At 48.1% G+C, this 18371-nt stretch overlaps 1 protein-coding gene and 1 pseudogene across 1 annotated transcript in view; both read right to left on the reverse strand.

Moving 5' to 3' along the window:
- btv (dynein cytoplasmic heavy chain beethoven) overlaps positions 1-18371 on the reverse strand; it is a 96459-nt gene that overhangs the window by 26623 nt on the left and 51465 nt on the right. The window contains exons 36-46 of the mRNA XM_070535314.1: positions 18086-18241; positions 15663-15761; positions 13441-13586; positions 10497-10889; positions 8578-8734; positions 7756-8008; positions 6615-6737; positions 4746-4954; positions 3327-3540; positions 2250-2386; positions 1300-1500 (exon numbers count right to left, since the gene is read on the reverse strand). Coding sequence (XP_070391415.1) covers positions 1300-1500; positions 2250-2386; positions 3327-3540; positions 4746-4954; positions 6615-6737; positions 7756-8008; positions 8578-8734; positions 10497-10889; positions 13441-13586; positions 15663-15761; positions 18086-18241 — 2088 coding nt within the window. The remainder of the gene's footprint in view (positions 1-1299; positions 1501-2249; positions 2387-3326; positions 3541-4745; positions 4955-6614; positions 6738-7755; positions 8009-8577; positions 8735-10496; positions 10890-13440; positions 13587-15662; positions 15762-18085; positions 18242-18371) is intronic.
- On the reverse strand, positions 11599-11778 carry LOC135921691 (U2 spliceosomal RNA; annotated as a pseudogene).

Consider the following 18371-nt stretch of genomic DNA (forward strand, 5'->3'; position numbering starts at 1 on the left):
CTGCAAAGAAAATAGCCAACTACTATTGGGCCAGTAGGCAGGAAAGGAAAGCAAAATTTAATGGTTTAGCCTCGTGGAACTGCCTATACGCTTTCACTATATAGCTATGTGGCTTGCAAATCTGATAGCGCCTGATATGCACGCCTTTCACCTCGCTTAGGGTAAAACGAAAAGAGTTCTATCCCCGACTCTATTCCCGATTCCGTGGATTTACAGCAGAACTAGCACGAATTTCCGCTATTCGTAGATGACAGCAGTGCATAGCTTCAGTAATAAGATTCCCTAGTTTTCACTATAATCGCTCCACGACGCTCCCATTAACGACCGATTTATGATCGCACCTTTCTGCGCCGTCCTCTTTACCCTCTGCGCAACACGCTCTGAGCACGTGATACGTGGTTATGCGACAAGGTATGCATGCTTCGCATTATCGCTGCATAATCTGAGTGTATACAGCCTTGGCTTTCATGGGTTTGAGCGCGTACTGAGTGCATACACTGAACAGAATCTAATCGCGCGCGCCAATCAAATTTCCACCTACGTTCCGCGCATCACATTACACTGCAGTTAAAACTCAATCGAACGAAATCCGATTTTACGAAGTTACCAATCTAAAGAAGTAATTTCCGTTCCCCGGCAAGTACTCATAAGGTTAAATGTTGTCATCAGCCCGAATTGACGAAACTAGCTTGCATTAAACCCGATTAAACTAAGCTTCTACAGGAATAAATCAGTCAAAATGTCTGTGATTTCTTTCTAATTTTGACGCAAATGGGTTTTTCTTCGAGCGTGCGCTCTAACGCTATCGCGTTAGAACTGCTCGGCACCCTAGTCACGGTTCTAGCTTTATTTTGACAACGCTGCACGCCACGCCCAGGCAAGGAACAACGGACTCAGAAATCGCTAACGTTCTTACGTACCAGATGGCACTAGGGGCGGCGGTATTTGGGCCCCCTCGCGAACTTTTTACACGTGCAGGCGTGGGTTTGCGGCAAATACATTGTCGCAGTACCTTTCGAGGGTCGCTAACTTGCAATTTTAGATTTAGAAGGACCGAAAAATCCCTTACTCGATTTTCCGAACTTCCCGATTTAACGAAATAATTCGAGCGCGGTCATCGCTTCGTTAAATCGACTTTCAACTGTATGGCCCTGCAAGCTAAGCCCGCTTCCACGAATATGAAAACCGTTCTTTTAATGCGTCACAAGGTGAACAGAACGACCATATATGTTTCATTGCCGCTTTTGACCTTAACGCCTGACTTACGAGCGAAGAGGAACATCGCGAGTGCCAGTTCACCTGCAAATGCTTCTTGGACTCCTCCATGTCCGCCTTCTGCTGAGCGAAGACATCGCGGAAGGCGCACACCATGGTAAAGTAATGGCTGGGGCCGACAGCGAGGCCTCCCGAAAGGCACGCCTCGTGCAATTGGAGGAACAGGGCCGCGTCGGGCGCACTCTGGCTACCCACGCTGCTGGAGTCCAACACGAGGGCGGGAAGCTGCGACGCGTTTGCAGAGCACACTCGCGATTAATCACACCTCTGATTATCCAAACGAGATCTGCGGAAATTCCCAGGTTGGGGGAAGGATGGATCTAATGGGCAAATTGGCGCTCACCTGAAAGTACTAAGAAACTGTACAAAAAAAAAAAGGAGGAGGGGGGGGGGGGAGAACGCATATGTGTCTTTCGAAAAGAATGCTTTGAAGTTGAAGAAACACTAATCTCGGTCCGAAGACAGAACTCGGCCTCGCTGTCTTTCAGGCGCATACAGACGCATTGGGGAGAGCTAACCAGGGGACTAACAGATGGCATCGCGAGGGCCAAATCAATGCACAAGCTTACCGCACTACGAAGAATTTTTTTCTTCAGTTGTGCAGATTTCTTTATTTACCTTGCTGCGATACGGAGCTCAGCCATTCCGTTAAACGACTGGATCATTTCAAGAGAGACCCCTTGTCCACTGGAAAGTTATCTACGACAACCTACCGTTATACATGTCGAGGAGCAGAACAATACATACTCAGTCTAGACAACCCTTTGTCGGGATTCTGTTGGGATATACCTATAAATGAAGCTGTATTTAATTTTTTTCTGTAAACGTTTTCTCTTTCTTTCTGAAAGATCCACATTTGCTTCTCTTGTACATACGCGCGGCGCATGAACTACTCAATATTCTGTCAAGTTTGGCCTTGAAAGGCCGATATAATCTAACGCACACTGACGAAGACTAAGATGCTCTGACCGTACCTGCTTGAAGCTGTCGCGGCTCCAGGATGAAAGCCAGTGCACGCTGCAGCCCTTGCGCAGCCACGGGTGACGCTCTGCGTGGCGCTGGACGAACGAAGCGTCCAGGACCAGTGCCACGTGCAGGTTCCTCCGTACGCCTGCAGGTGTGCATGCGGAAGGTATCCGTTGCGAGTGAGTGCTCTCGTAGATGCATATTTGCAAATGCTATAAGAAGGGATGAATGCCGTGCACATCTTGGGCAAATGATGGTCTGCTAAAACATGAACTCGTCTATTACAGTTTAAGAAGCTCCGAGCATTCTAAGACATCTTTTTTTAGCATAGAAACTTAGAACCGGTCCGTTTCTGCACTAGTGGTTAAATATTGGCGTGACAAGGCCAACCGGCCCCACGAACACCGGCGGCAAGCGGCAGACCCAACTGATTGATTCAAGGGAACGTCTAAAAGTCTGCGTATATAAAGGCGTGCAAGCGGGTGAAGGAAATCACTGCTCGGCCTATTTATACGAGGTTATCGGCTTGAATGCAGGTCGACTGGTGATTTGTTTGTACACTCGTATGCATTCTTATACGTAATCACTTAACATATTCAGCGAACGATCAGTTGCTTGTCAACAGCGTGTTGTACGTGTGCTTTCTGTGTGTCTGCTCAATTCGTTGTGTCAGTAGTTAGAGACAGAGCATTCATAAGGGGGGAAAGGCAGGGATGTTAACCAGGCTGAGCACCGTTGGCTACCCTGCGCTGGGGAATGGGGAAAAAGGACTGAAAGATGACAGAATTAAAAGGAGTTCACACTTTGCATGGGCATTCAAGCCGCTAAGCGTTCGTCGTTTAGCACATCACATGTGGTTAAGTAGGTTGGTGCATCTCGGGAAACGCTGCAGCGCTTTTGTGGCTTAGCACATCGCAGAAACACGCCGCCACGGTCACAGCATCTTCTCTTCTGTAAAAGGCCTGTCATCCAATTTGCCCTAAAGCTGTATGAAGAGCAAGCCTCTCATCTTTGTATGACGGGCAGTCACACCGGAGGCGTTTTAAGGCTAAAGTAATAAAAGCTCAACAATGTGGAAAGCTTACGGCGGCAGAAATGCTCCCAGGGTGCGAGCCCGTCGGCTTCGGGCTCCCCTTCCTGCAGAAGAGGCGCTAGGTCAAGTTCGTCGGGCCGGAAGAGTCCGGGAGCCTCGCCCGTTGCCCACAGGGCGGCCAGCAGGTCGAGCGAGTCCTCGTCCAGCTGTTGGTCCTCAAGTAGCAGTACCGCCCTTTGGCCCTCGAGCCCGGCCGACTGCACCAGCTAGAACAAGAGAGAGGGGGAAACGCTCGCAATTGCGGTCAGTGGCAGGTAACCCTGCGCGTGGCACTTACGTCGACAGTGTTGATTCGGGTCTGATTTGGTAATTGATTGCGCGCCACAAGCCTTTCTTTTTATCTCTTTTACGACAAAAGTGGACCGTTCTTTGCAATTTATATACTTTTTTCTAATACTGCTGCCATATTTAGCAGTAGATACACACGCACGTATATATGCACACGCACGCACGCACGCACACACACACACAGGCACGCACACGCACATACGATGTGTGTGAAGATGTGTGTTGGCCTTTAAGGGAATGGCCTCACTGCGTGCTCGTTAAACAGGCGCAAAACGGTGTCTCAATTCGGACTCTTTCCGTAATGAACGACTATCATTTAAAGCGAAGCTTTCTGCGCGAACCCTCCCAGACTTTCCTGACCGTGGCTTCTGCTGCTGTCTTGCTGAATAGGCGCGCGCCTGACGTCGCGTAGCACGTGCGCGAGAGACCACCTGCAATTTGTACCATGTGTGCGCGCACCAGATTGCGTGAGGCCTTGGAGGCAGGAATGAAACGGGAGAATAATAATAATAAACATTAACGCTGTCTTTCGCGTTGTACTTCTCTCAGCATACCCCTGTACTAACATTACTTCCCTCGACTATCTGTCCCCTTCTTCATGGCGACACCACTGCGTTGACGTCTCACAGTGTACATTCACACGAACCGCTGTTTGCATCTAGGTTATTGCGAACGGTGCAGCGCACAAACATTAACATTTAATGAGACGACACGTTGTATAGATGACAATAACCGCTTGACGAAAGCTTCTCTTCACAGAGATATCAACATGTGCGTTGGATCTGCATAATTTTCTTCTTTCTCGAGCACAGTTCCGTGATAGAAGCGGTCTACTTTCTTAGGCAGTCACCATAGGTCGGAAAATTCACGGCCTAACTCACGCCACTCGGTGAATCTGAATGTGAGTGACTCAGGCTGAGTCTACTTTTGGTCAGTTTGAACCCGAGGGAGCCATCGTTGGGTTTAATTTTGGTGAGTCTGATTCTAAGAGAGCCTGATGAGTGGGACTACTGGCGACTCTGAGTCCGAGTGAGCGTTACTTGAGTGTACATTTTGTTTGCGAATGAGTCAGGCTGATATCTGTTCAATTCGCCGAGCCTGTGACTGACTAGACGGCACGTACCGGACGCAGGTCGGATCGGCTGGCGGCCAGCGACCGACCTCTGGGAGAGACGCAAGGCAGCCGAGCTCGGTGGGCAGCCAGGCGCACGGCCAAACGGCGGGCCATTCCAGAGGCACCGCCGACCAGGATCCAGCCGGTCGGTCGTCCCAGAGCCCAGTCGGCTTGGGCCACTAGCGACAGCCACTCGCGCACTGGCACCGCGTACGCACCTGCATCGATCGATGACCCGGTTGCACGACTGCGTCTATTTGTCAGCCCCGAATAAGCTGCGACATTCCACTAGTGACGTAATTAAGCGCTCCTGCATTGTACAAATTCTGGCAGATCAGAAAAGAAGACTTGGGATCGTTCGGCAAGGCAGTATTCCGACGGCCTTGAAAAATGACTTCCAGGATCTCATATGAACGCCATCTTTCGGGAGACGTCTCCTCGGTGCGGGCTACAATCTTAGCTCTTCCCTATTTTATTTTTCTGGAGTGTACTCGCGCGTGCAAGTTTTCGCAAGGAATTAAAGGCGAAGCTTTCGAGGCACACCTTCCCGTGTTTTGCTGACCGCGGGTGCTGCTGCTGTTGTTTTGCCAACCAGCTAATACACAGGACAGCACTCATACATAACGAATCGGTTTATACGTATCCCCATCTGAGCTACGCCTAGAGATGAGCCGGTTACCGGCTTTGTACTCTCGGGAATAACGCATTGAGGCAACAAACGGTATCCTAATATCCTCTCTGCAAAAAATATACTCCTTCAATTCATTCATTAAAGCGGAGCGTTCTGTGCCTTTTTTGCCAGAGTTCGGCGTGTCAAGGCAGTCGGCTTCTTTCCGAGTAAGGTGGACCGGCTCTGTAGCAACACATCCCAGAACCATTCGTTACCTGGAGCTGGTGCATACCGTTACCTGGAGTTGGTCGCGTAGATCACGTGGCTAGCGTGGCGGTGGGGGGATTCCTCGTCTTGCCAATTTGCCGGGCAAGCACGTAAATGCTATGCTTCAAAGAGCGTTGCAGAAGATGAACAGTTTTGTATAATTTAATTAACTGCTTAACGAAGCTTCTCTTCACATAAATTTCAACATGTGCGTTGGATCTGCATAATGTGTTTCTTTTATTTCCATATCTCTCTCCTTCTCTCTGCTCCAATTTCCCAATCTCCCAGACGAGGTAGCGAACCGCACGCTTTCTTTTTTGTTGATCCCCTTATTTTAATTTGGTTCCTGTCTCTCGTTTTCTCGGTAGTGTCAGTGTTGGGTTCCTGAATACTAGCTTAGGTTTGTACGGATGGCGTGATTTGGCGGCTGTGGTCAGCTACAAGATATAACACAGCTATGATCGTGAAGACAGCTATAGCTCACGAAGAATATTGATTTAGGTGCATTTCAGTAGCTATACGTTCGTGACAGCGCGAGAAAACGGCAGTGCAATGCACCATCACTCTGATTTTCATTGAGATAATACCATTGAAAAGGTGGTTATTATACTACATTTGCTAGGAATGGACTAGTGCTATGCAGGGTTACAAAGATACGCTCGACATACTCCTGGCAAGTCGCTGTTATATACAGAGTGTGCGTGGAGTGTCGACCTAGACAATCGTTGGATAGTCTGTCGCTCCTAAATATCAGATTTATTAATAACTATAAAGCGGCTGTTGCAGCACAGCGCCTTACAGTGCAACAGTAAATGCATAAAGTTGAATGAGCTAAACGCACATCACAATGTGCGTAAGAGCGGTGTTCCCTGCCGCCTCAAATTCTCTTGTTCTACTGGTGTGCATAACATCAAGCAATCGTACCCGACAGTAATAGGCATAAAATACACCATTTGGAAGGGGGAACATACGGAAACACAGTCAGACTCCAAAGCACGTACCACATTCTCTGACTGTCTTGAGAACAGCGTCATTCCAATCTTTCAAATCAAGTTTATCAAGCTGGCTTCCCCACGCAGCTGTTTTTGTCGACGGGTCACCAGGCTTGGACACGTAGACGACTTCTACGAGTGAAAAAAAGAATACGATTCAACAGTCGGCTCTTGTGCCGATTATTTCTGAATAAATAAAGAAAAGTATCCTTCGCAGATGTATGCCAATTCGAGCAACCTCGCACACCGAAGACAGCGAAGCTATATGTATACCTGAGTTTTGACACCTTCCGGAAGTAATATGAGCCTGTTTCACCACTTCCCGAAACGTACGCAAGACTTTGAAAACGTATCACTATATATATCGAGTGCAATTTTTTCGCTATACCAAGGCCTGTTCAAACGCTTCGCTATATTCGAGCTTTGTATCTCTTTATGGTCGCGTTACATCCGACGCATGTTCTTGTACTCCGCGCCGGCTCTATACCGATGCCGGCGTCTGACTGCGCGTTCCAACGGCCTCGTAGGGCTGCATGCTGGCTGCTCTTAGAACTTTGATACTGATCACTGCCGCACAAAAACCATTGTTGAACTTCGCTGAACAGATTCGCTGTACAACTTCGATCACAAGGCTAGCCTTTAAAACATATCCGCTTTGGTACGGCTACACTACAGAGTATATGTCTATACGGTATAGCCAGGGCCAGCACATGCGGCAAGCAAGTGTTAAGCTCTATGAATGAATGAATGAATGAAAACTTATTTAATAGAGAATAGTTCTGTTCCCCCGTGAAATCTGTAAAGAGTGTTTGACTTTCTTTACTCCATATCAATCAACTCTTTCACGGTAAATGAATGAAAACAGAGCACTAAAAGAATATATTGCCCGTCTTGACTAATTTAGTGTCGCTTTTTATTCTCTTTAGCCCTAGCGCTACATTGTGATATGGACCCCCGCAGAGGGGGATTCACACGACGTACCGAATTTCGTGGACGAGCACGACATGGCTATAACATGGCTAGCGACTCAAGCCGCGCAGCGAGGGCGGCGTAGACACCCTTGTTTCGAATCCCGCTTTAGCGGCGCAGTGCGCGCACTTTGACGTTTGACGTCGCAACACAGCCTTCGTACGATAACGTCGTCTCGCACCATTTTCGTGTTGCAGAATCGCGGACGAATGTTGGGGCCAATGGGCGCGCAGAACGCCCGCCAAGAGGGCGTCCAGCTGCGCGCGGTCCGCGTCGTCGGCCAGCGGGTCCCTGAAGAGTCGGCAGCCCTCGTGGGCCCAGCAAGCCAGCAGGCCTTGCGCGTCCGGCGCAGAGTAGCGCACCAGGCCACGCACCCAGTCGGTCAGCAGCCGCGCAGTCAACCTCTCGGCAGCAGCGGGAAGCCGAGATTGAGCCTGAATCGCAGGAACGCACATGTCTGTCTCACTACAGTTTTCTAATGTGCCTGAGCCCTATGCCGTGACCGGCAGGCCAGGTCAGGCTGATAAGCTTGACGGACTAGGCTAACACACGCCACTCGCAATTAAACTGTGCGGTATCACAGACGCGTTTACTTTTACCTTGGCCAGCCTTCCTCATATAATCACGTCCTCGCTGTGTTGCCTTGGCGTAACATCATCGCAGCAGTTTTGTTTTCATGCCTATGTGCACTTGCTGACGTCATAACGACAAACAGGTATGCTCGGGGATGACAAAACTGTTGCGCTCGAAAGCTCCCCCCACTCCCCCCCCCCAAAAAAAAAAGATAAAAAAAATAAGACAGCGTTTTCCCTGCACTGCCGTCACTCATCATTAGTGTCGTGGTCCCAACAAAAGCCATGGCATAGGCATGGACTGTGAGAAACATTTCGCCTTGACGCGTGAAGTTTTCGGCATTCGAGCACACACTGGCGAACCTACTCAAAGTCCTAACGCATGGCTGTTTTGGCAACTCTTCGTTATCTTTCATTATCCAAGAACTTACCATGAAACTGCGACTGGAGCTCACCTGCTGCACAAGGGTAACCATAGAAGCGGCCAGGGCCTCGTGTTGGTCGGCCAGGCTGCCTTCAGCCAGATGCCGAGTCACCGGCCGCAGGTAGGCGTCACATATTAGCGCAAGCTCCGGTGGCTGCGGAGCCCTGCGATACGTTTCAACGCGTTTTCAAGTGTGCAAGCACGTTTAATGCCACAAGGTCAGGCACAGTCGCCCCATTCTCGCTGATGACGTCAGAAAAGCAGGGGCCGAATTCACAAAGCTTTTCGTTCTTTGGGGGTCCTTGCCAATGGGCGGCCGCCTTCGCTAAAAATTTGTCGAGAACCAGAATTGGCTGAAATTTTCTCTCGCGAGCTATTCTAGCGCAAGAAGCTTCAGTGAAGGCCCAGGTCTCCCCGTTCACGCAATCGGAGCGTCGTTCGCGGAATTCACGCAGTCGGAACGTTTAAACCTGAATATCGGATTTAATTTTATTACCCAAGATAGGTAAGCGCAGGAAACGCCCGAAGAGCACCATGTCGGTATTTCAATCAATAAATCAATCAATCAATCAATCAATCAATCAATCAATCAATCAATCAATCAATCAATCAATCAATCAATCAATCAATCTTATTTGCCGGAAACAAAAGCAACCGGAGAGACACCTGGGCAAAAAGCTGTCGCAGCAACTTGACGGAGGCCCAGGGTCCCTTACATAGCAGTAGCACTCACATGATATATACACAGAAAGCTTTATACATAACAAACATTACACATCGCACGTATGCATAAAAATGACATTTTAGACTTGAATGCTATATACTAAAGTGTCGCTATCAAGAAAGAAAGTAATCACGCAAACCATTTTTATTTAGCGTAGCTGTGCGCTTATATTCGTTTGGTACAGTCGATGTATTATGTGTTAAGGACTGCAGGCTGTAATTGTTTCGAAACCATGGTACTTTCCATACCTCGCGGTTTCGTGTAGTATGTTTTGTGTGAGTGCAGAATTCTTGCTGAGTAAGTGATGTCAAATAATTCGGATGAGAAGTAATTTGTTTCTAGTAATCCATGTTCGTATAATTAATCTACGCTGTTTAGTCTGCACTTGGGTGAAAGCCGATTAACGTTCTCTATATACCGAGCGATTTTCTTTTGAAGTATTACCAGCTTTTGCAAGTTAGATTTAGATGTTGTAGCCCAACAAGGTAAGAGTAACTTATATGCGATAGGAAGAGACCATATTATATATTATATTATTACCCAAATTATAAATGTGTGGCAACGTGCCATAGCACCGGTAACCGCAGAGAGTTCGCCGCAGAGATGTTTGATATGGGCATCGCAACGTAAATTTGAAGAAAAATGTTTAGAAAATGTGTAGAAGAAAAAAATTAGAAAGAATGTTTTAAGTGGAAGTTACGTCTGCAGGAATACAAGCGCGAACGAAGAGACTGTACGTCTTAATTGTGAACGCGACACTCCTCATGTTCTAAAGGCTGCGATTTGGCTTTGGCTGTTATGTCGTAGTGTCGCTGTTCATAAAATTTCTTTTAGTGTGTTGTTTATTGCATAACGACGTTCTGCGTGGAACCATTGTATCGTGCCCGTTTTCCTATACACAAACTATGACCAGGATAATGTGATGTTTCTGTTCTGTTTCCTTCTCGCGCTTCATCAGCAGTCTGAGCGGCCTTCTTCCTCATTATCGCTACGATCAGCCAATAGTGAGTAGTGTATGATAAGAAAGGAAGAGAATCGAACGAAAAGAATCGTCACATTACACCGGCCTATCAGCATAAGTGTACAATAATTTCTTGTCAACGGGACGAGACCTAGACTCCGACAAACATCCGCTTGACACGACTACAAAAAGCGTTAGAGACAAGGCGCTGGCGTATTGGAGAGCGAAGCCACGCACGCACCCGAGTGCGAAGACGCGCGCTACCGACAGCAGCCTGGGCGGCAGCGCGCTGGCAGGCAGCGCGACGGTGGCCACCAGCTGGACTCGCTGCAGCGTCACCCACGGGCAGCCGGCCTCGGCGGGGTCGTGGTACCCGCCGTGGGTGCGCACCTGATGCAGCCAGGAGGCCAGCTGGCACGAGCCCCAGCGGTCGCGGCGCGCCGCGCCCAGACCGCGCAGGCACAGCACCAGCCAGCCGGCGGCGCCCCGGGGCTGCAGCCCGCCGCCGGCGCTCGGGGCGCACGCCTGGCGCAGGGCGCGCGACACCTGGGCGGCAGCGGTCTGCGCCGTGCAGGACAGCCAGCGGACCTCGCATGGAGCCGGCAGCCGCGTCAGGCAGTGAGACAGCAGCACGCTGCGGATGTTTTCATCATCATCATCATCATCATCATCATCATCATCATCATCATCATCATCATCATCATCATCATCATCATCATCATCATCATCATCTTCGTCGTCGTCGTCGTCGTCATCATCATCATCATCAACAACAACAACATCATCATCATCAACAGCGCGTACGTCTACGTCTGCAGGACGAAATCATCTCCCAGTGATCTACTTCCAATTATACCTCGGTCCTGCCTCAGTTGACTTGATCCCATGCCTGCAAATTTCCTCATCTCTCATACGTGGAGGAGGAGGAGGAGGAGGAGGAGCGGTGTTGCTTGCTGCAGGCGGACCTATAGCCTTGCAAAAGTTGCCAGTGATTGCTCCACCTGGACGCCACCTGTCAAGCGCGAAGCGGTCTGAAACAGTTCGCAGTCCAGCTTACAACACCAGCTATCATAAACAAGTTGACACGGAGTCGAATATGAATAAGCCCTAAAAAGCCCTACAGAGAAAGAGAGAGAGAGAGGAAGGAAGGCAGGGATGTTAACCAGTCAAGAGTCTGGTTGCCCGATTTCAAAGCTCTCTTATGGTATAACTCATCTGAAGCTGTATTTCCTTCTGATCGATTTCATGTTCCATCTCCATTTTTTACAACGAAGCTGTATATGACTAGGTTCTGGAAAAAATTGCGTGCGTCTATCGAGCCGTGTAGATCGGGAATTTCTCCCCATACGTGGGCCGATCCCGAAGATACTGCAATACTGGGCCGACACGCGGCGGAGGTGAAGCAGGCTTTAAGTACTCCGCCAACTTACAAAAATAAGTTTAATATCTTAGGTCTAAATACAACCCGTATCAGATATTAAGCTGATAAGAACAGATACGACACTTTGAACCGCGTCGGCCATGTCCACGTTCGCACCGTCCTCTCTTTGTCGACGTTCCAAGCGCTTGCGTATCTCCTTCCTTTCCTTCCGCTCTCCCGTGGTGGCGCTCCCGTAAGCGTGTTGCCCGCCAAGACCGCGAGGCGGAAATAAATATTGACCGTCCATATTTGATTGTCCAATATTGACCGACCCGACAAACTTGGAACGTTTCACCGGAGCAACGGCCAGGTTTCAGAGGGAGCTTGTGGAGAGTCAATTTTGTGTGGCCTATGTTGTGTGTGACCGCTTATGGTTTTCGAGTGACCTCAGAACTGTTACTGCATTGCGGCACGTCGACCAACGCACGATTGCCTTGGCTACGGTGAAGCAGTGTGTGCCCTCGGAGTGCGCGGCGAGGTGCGTGTCTGTTCTACGTGCGCTGATTACATACATGGGTATGCATAGCCCATGGGTATGGGTATGCATACATGGGTATGCATACATGGGTATGCATAGCCCCCCGCGCCTCATCATCTTCTGAGGCTCAACATCGTGGAGGAGCGACTATAGCTGCGCCTCGCCTTCGATTTATGTGCATACGGCGTTTGACGCACGGCCATGGACAGTTCGCCATTAAAGGGCCCATATACACAACTTCGCTGGTCATCCACCTTCAGAGTGGAATGGCACTGAATCTTTTTTTTTTAAATTACCTAACGCGTCGAATGAACGATCCATGTGATAGCGGCAGCGCGGTGACGATCAGCGAAAAGAATGACAAATGAAAATGGAGCTTTCGATAATTTAGCTTTTAAAGAAGACGTTTCATCACTCGCTCAAAATGCTGCCCCATGGGCAGCAGTTCGTAGCGATTACTTTTGTTTCACGTTTTTTTTTTCACCCTTGGACATTGGTTTGCGCAAATCCAGCACCTTTTGCTACCGCTGAGATTCGGCTGAGAGGATGACGCGAAAATAATAGGCGCCGAATTCACAAAGCTTCACGCAGTTGGAACGCTTGAACTTGAATATTGAATCGAATGTTATTACTTGAAGTAAGTAAACACCGGAAACGCCTGAAGAACATCACATCGGCATTTCAATTATTTAAGTGGCAGGTGTCTGCAGGAGAAGTGCGAACATAGAGAGATCAGTAGCGAGCGAGTCGCGAGGTTATGCAAAGGTCAGAGTAGATAGGCCCTATAGACGCCAAGTAGAAGCGGGTGTAAAATGTGTCTGAACGAGGACACACGCTCTATGAGTCATGCCGCCAGGTAGAGCGGAATCATCTCTACTGACAATCACACTGCAGTACTTACGGTTTTATTCTATTGCTTCGGTTTCTCTAAGATTTTGCAACAACATCGTATTTTGTGGTCCGAATCTTTAAATAAAACGCTTTGAATTCGTTTGCTCTCTTGATCCACTGGAAAAGAAAGTGAGTGAGAGAGAGAGAGAGAGAGAGAGGTTAAACATTGCACGCGCGCCCTGCTTCAAGGCGAGCTGTGGCAGAGAAGTTAACTGGTTTCGCTGCATCTCTGCAACGCAAAGTCTGCACGAAACAGACAAACAGCGATGCCGAGTGTATGATTGAATGATGCGGGAAAAAAAGGATGCACTCTTGTTGCAATATATGAGCCATGAGAAAGCAGCGGCAAGTGCATAAACTCAATAAACATAAACAACAATAAACTCAGCAAGGCACCTCTTGCCGCAGCCATCTGGTCCAGCAATGATCACCAGCTCTTGCGACGCCAGCCACGGAGTGAGCACGTCCATGGCATTGCAGACGTCCACCGTCTCCACCACGGGCGTCGCCGGAAGCTCGGAAAGGTTGATCTCCCGCGACGACTGCGAGAAACAATATATATATATATATATATATATATATATATATATATATATATATATATATATATATATATATATATATATATATATATATATATATATATATATATATATATATATATATATATATATATATATATATATATAAACGAGATGAAAGGGGGTTAACCGAGGGGCCTGATTTTTATTAGTCATATCATAAGCAGTCAACAAACATTGACACCAAGGACAACATAGGGGAAATTACTTGTGCCTAATAAATGAAATAAAGAAACGATAAACTAATGCAAATTAAAGTGCATGAAAAAACAACTTGCCGCAGGTGGGAACCAAACCCACAACCTCCGCATCCTTATTTTTCATCCACTTTAATTTGCATTAGTTTATCGTTTCTTTATTTAAGTATTAAGCACAAGTAATTTCCCCTATGTTGTCCTTGGTGCCATTGTTGGCTTCTTATGATATGACCATATATATATATATATATATATATATATATATATATATATATATATATATATATGTATATACGTATTCGACAGTGATGCATGTTTGACCCTTCAGCACCTGTGACGAAGGCGTGATTAATAAAAGACCCCTATCGCGTGATCCACGCAAACGCGGAGACCCCGTCCCTTAGCCTATTCGGCGTGAAATCCTTTGTCCTCCGTAAATGTCCTTTGTCCTCTAAAGGTTCTTCGGGCTTTCCCTCTCCGCACTAGAGCTGTGTGTGAAACACCGACGCCAAACCCGGTGGAAGTAGCAAATAAGTTAGGTCCACGTGCTAGATCCGAGTGACTACATCCGAGTCAAGGATGCTACAGTGCTACATCCGAGTCAAGGGTGGTACTTGTATTTCGCGAAATTGTGCGAAAATTCCCTCGTAGAATGCTGTTGGATGTGTACAGACGACCAATTCTTTAACAGTACCACACGAGTGTCGACTGACCGGCCAGTCAGCGCCTTCTAACGGTGCGAAGCGAAGAGATTAGCAAGGTCTTGCTGATCCCTTGCTAATCTCTTTTGGTTTTGCCGATATCGTCACATTGCGCCTTTAGAAAACGCTGACCGGTCGGCCCGTCGACGCTCGTGCGGTACTGGTAAAGAATCGGTCGACTGTACGGACAGCTCAAGTTAAGGCAGGGTACTGTAATGCGTCAGCATTTCACAGGACTTTCGCGGCAAGAAATAGGGTAGCAAGGAAAGCTTCGCTTTAAAACCAGCGCTGCATGGGCTCTAGCCGTTAAACGTTGACAGGCCTCGCGCCGAGATGGCACTTGCGTCGGCGGGAAGGCGCCTACGTGATGACCTCTGCCACTGGAGTCCTGAACTGAGTTCACCACCTGGAAGTCCCATGGACTTTTCTTCTACTTCTTCTAAACATATTTCTCCCTGTCACTGACAGAGCGAGTTCAACGTCGACGAATCTCGTCACGAGTGCCGCTTGGTTCCTCTTGTTCGAGAGGCAACTCGGCTACACTCTCGTCAACGACATGAGAAGGCCCGCCTCGCGGCAGCGATCCTGCATTCACTTTGTACTAATGCGCGATTTCACCGGCGTCTGCTCTGGCTTGCCACTTCACCGATGAGAGAATTCTCGTGTCAGCGTTGCAGTTCTTGTGTTACGGTAGTGTGGGCTCAAAGTACGTTTCATGTGCGGTAGTAGTGCACGAGTCTGTTCCGTTGGGCCGCATTCCCTGTGCACTTGTTTCGGTCGTCAGGATTTCACAAAACATGACCTGCATATAATATGCAACAATCTCCGCAGTTTGTCTCGCTAAACCTTTCTGTGGTAGGCAAAAGAATAATCATTGAGTGCTATCGTGGTGTCCATTGTAGAACATTGTCTGGGTCACGATGGTCTGAGTGTGTCGTTGTCGGTTCTCGCAAACACAGCTTCACGTTTGTTTTAAGGACATCTGGTTTACGGAAATCTCCGCGTGGGTCATTTCGTCTGCTGAACTGAAAGGACAATCACCGAATGTTGACGCATACAGCTCTCTCAAATGCAGCCTGAGGTGCCCGTGAATTTTTAACAAGGGTAGCGTCAGGAGAATAACTCAACGGATTACCTACCTGTGGCTCGTACTTGGTCAGCCTGCCGGTACCCTTGTGCCAGTAGCAATTCAGAGGACGGCTGGGGTCGGGCGCTGACACATTCATCCAAGAGAAAATCTACGAGCAGTGAACAACGCGCAGTCAATGATCTCTGCATGACGAGCGGACTTTACAAATGACATGAAAACGAAGCACAACGAAGAATTGTCTGCTTTGTTAAAGTATAAGAGAGCGAGTAACGGTTTATATTACATATGTGCCAAGCTTAACACCATAGTTGTGCATGTTAGTGTATGTAGTACCCTTCAAAAGCAGAAGTGATGCACGCGTCCGGTAACAAATCTTTTAAAAGGGAACTTGTAAGAATACGATGAGCGTGGACTTTCAACCTTGTTGGTATCACAGCGCTATGCATGTGTTGTCTTTCACGTCCTCGCCATTTATGCGCTTAACCGCTGCTATGTATGTAAGAATACTTTCACAGAAATAAAACACCGGACAGACGGACGGTGTTTATTTGTTTTTAGGTTGCCGCATGACGCGTTTCTGCAGCGTTCACACGCGTCGGCACGCCATGCATTTCGGAGGCCACGCGCAGGCTTCGCAGCGAAGGCGCTGGATGGCGCCGTGTGTTCTTAGGGAGGCGCTAAAGGGGAGGCCCGCTGCATTACACGCCACATACAAATCTCGTTTCGACCGTGGCAATGAGTTGTGTCGCTATATTGATTCAATGTTAACGCATTGCCGTGGGCAGTAATTGTGAGATGGGTTCTGCCACAATTTTTTTTCAACTACCAGTTGAACCAAGAACCTTTCAACAAAATCTCAATAGTGCTTAAGTTAAGCAAGTGTACGCGCCGATGGAACTGTATCTTTCTGACGCTTCTTCGTATGGTGCTGATAACATTTTGGGAAGAAACATCGAGTAAGCACTCGCAATATGAATGATAATTGGCACATTTTATTGCAATCGACTGATTGTTGTCGAAATTACTTCATCAGGACATCTACGGATCTAACAAAGTTTTCGCTCCTGACGTTTTGTCCTCTGGTGGTGTCGTGCATTGCAGCTAATGAAACCCCTCGAGTTGCGAATTTTTGAGAAACTTCTAGAGGCCATCCATGTTCTCTTTCGCTCGCACTGGTTCATGGTAAATGTTTTTGGTGACGTTGTAAGTTAGTTAGAATAATGGCAAACAAAAATAAAAAAGAGCTATGCTGGTGGGCTACCAGCACTATGCGAACAAAAGAAAAGAATGGTGATCACGAAGGTTCCCGTTTGAATAGCGCGGTCATCATGTAGAAACTTGGGCCGGTTGCTGTTGCATATATTTTCGGAAGGCGCACAAACAAAAGAAGCACAATGTGTGTCCTCCTTTTACTTGTCTTTCATCTAAGCGCTTGTCTTCCAAACAAATGGTCTCCAATCCACGCTGTGAAGGCGTTGGACAGCGAAGCTGTAAACAACTATATAGAACAAGTACCCATTGCTGCGTAGGTCTAAATTATTCGCGTGGCGACATTCTCATGTACTTAATAATAATATATGGGGTTTTACGTGCCAAAACCACTTTCTGATTATGAGGCACGCCGTAGTGGGGGACTCCGGAAATTTTGACCACCTGGGGTTCTTCAACGTGCACCTAAATCTAAGTACAAGGGTGTTTTCGCATTTCACCCCCATCGAAATGCGGCCGCCGTGGCCGGGATTCGATCCCGCGACCTCGTGCTCAGCAGCCTAACACCATAGCCACTGAGCAACCACGGCGGGTCTCATGTACTTCACCCAACTTATTAGACTAAGATGTTTCGACGGCCTACGACTTGGTTTGCGCTTCTACTTCATGCACCCACGAAGAGTAGAACAGAGAGAAGAGAAATTCGCCGCGCCTCGTACGCACGCTGCTCTTCAAAAGTCCTCACTATACGTGGCCTTCCCGTAGCAGTGTCACAACACATATCACTTGCTAGGCGGGTTCTTTTACGTACGAAAGCGTAGTTCCGTCACTCCCTGCTTCGTATGCTACAGCCAAGCTGCCGTCGCCGCGGAAGCTTGTGCAACAGTAATCTTTAAAGGGAAACGTATGCGGGGAACGCTATGCGCTTCTCATTACATGTAGGCGCAGGAGCACCTTATCATCAATTATGTGGTTCGGGTGCTTGTTTCGAGCTTGTTTATAATCGAAACATATGCTGTTCTGTATGTTGTATGCGTGATTCCAAAGAACGTATGTACTGTTCGCCTCACTTTTCTGAGTGCCCGTAGTGTCTGCCTTATGGGAGTATGAGCGATTGCATTTGGGGATACGAGTCAGATTTCTGTCGACGTTACGCCACGAAAAAATCCCAGGATCCTATCCACACACAGCTTCGCTGTAAAGTCTCAGCTATGTCAGAGCACGTATTCTAAACATAAGTGCCATGCAGTAGTATGGGTGTACCTCTTTGGCGACCTTGTCTCTTCCACTTGGACCCAAGCTGACGGACAGCCCTCGAGCCAGTGCCAGCGCAAACTCAGGCCTGGTCTTGACGCCTTGTAAGTAGGACAGAGCGTTGCGTACCACTGCCGTAGCGGACGTCTCAAGGACGAAGTCCTTCTGCAAATAGGACGTTTTTATTGGGCGTCACAATGTCTGTCTGCGGCTTGGAAAATAGAAAGAAGCTACTACCCATAGCTGAGTAACAGTGACGCTTTAAGCATCATAAGCTTAGCGAAACTTAAATATA

The sequence above is a fragment of the Dermacentor albipictus genome, chromosome 3 (genome assembly GCF_038994185.2).
Source record: "Dermacentor albipictus isolate Rhodes 1998 colony chromosome 3, USDA_Dalb.pri_finalv2, whole genome shotgun sequence".
Taxonomy (NCBI): Eukaryota; Metazoa; Arthropoda; class Arachnida; order Ixodida; family Ixodidae; genus Dermacentor; species Dermacentor albipictus.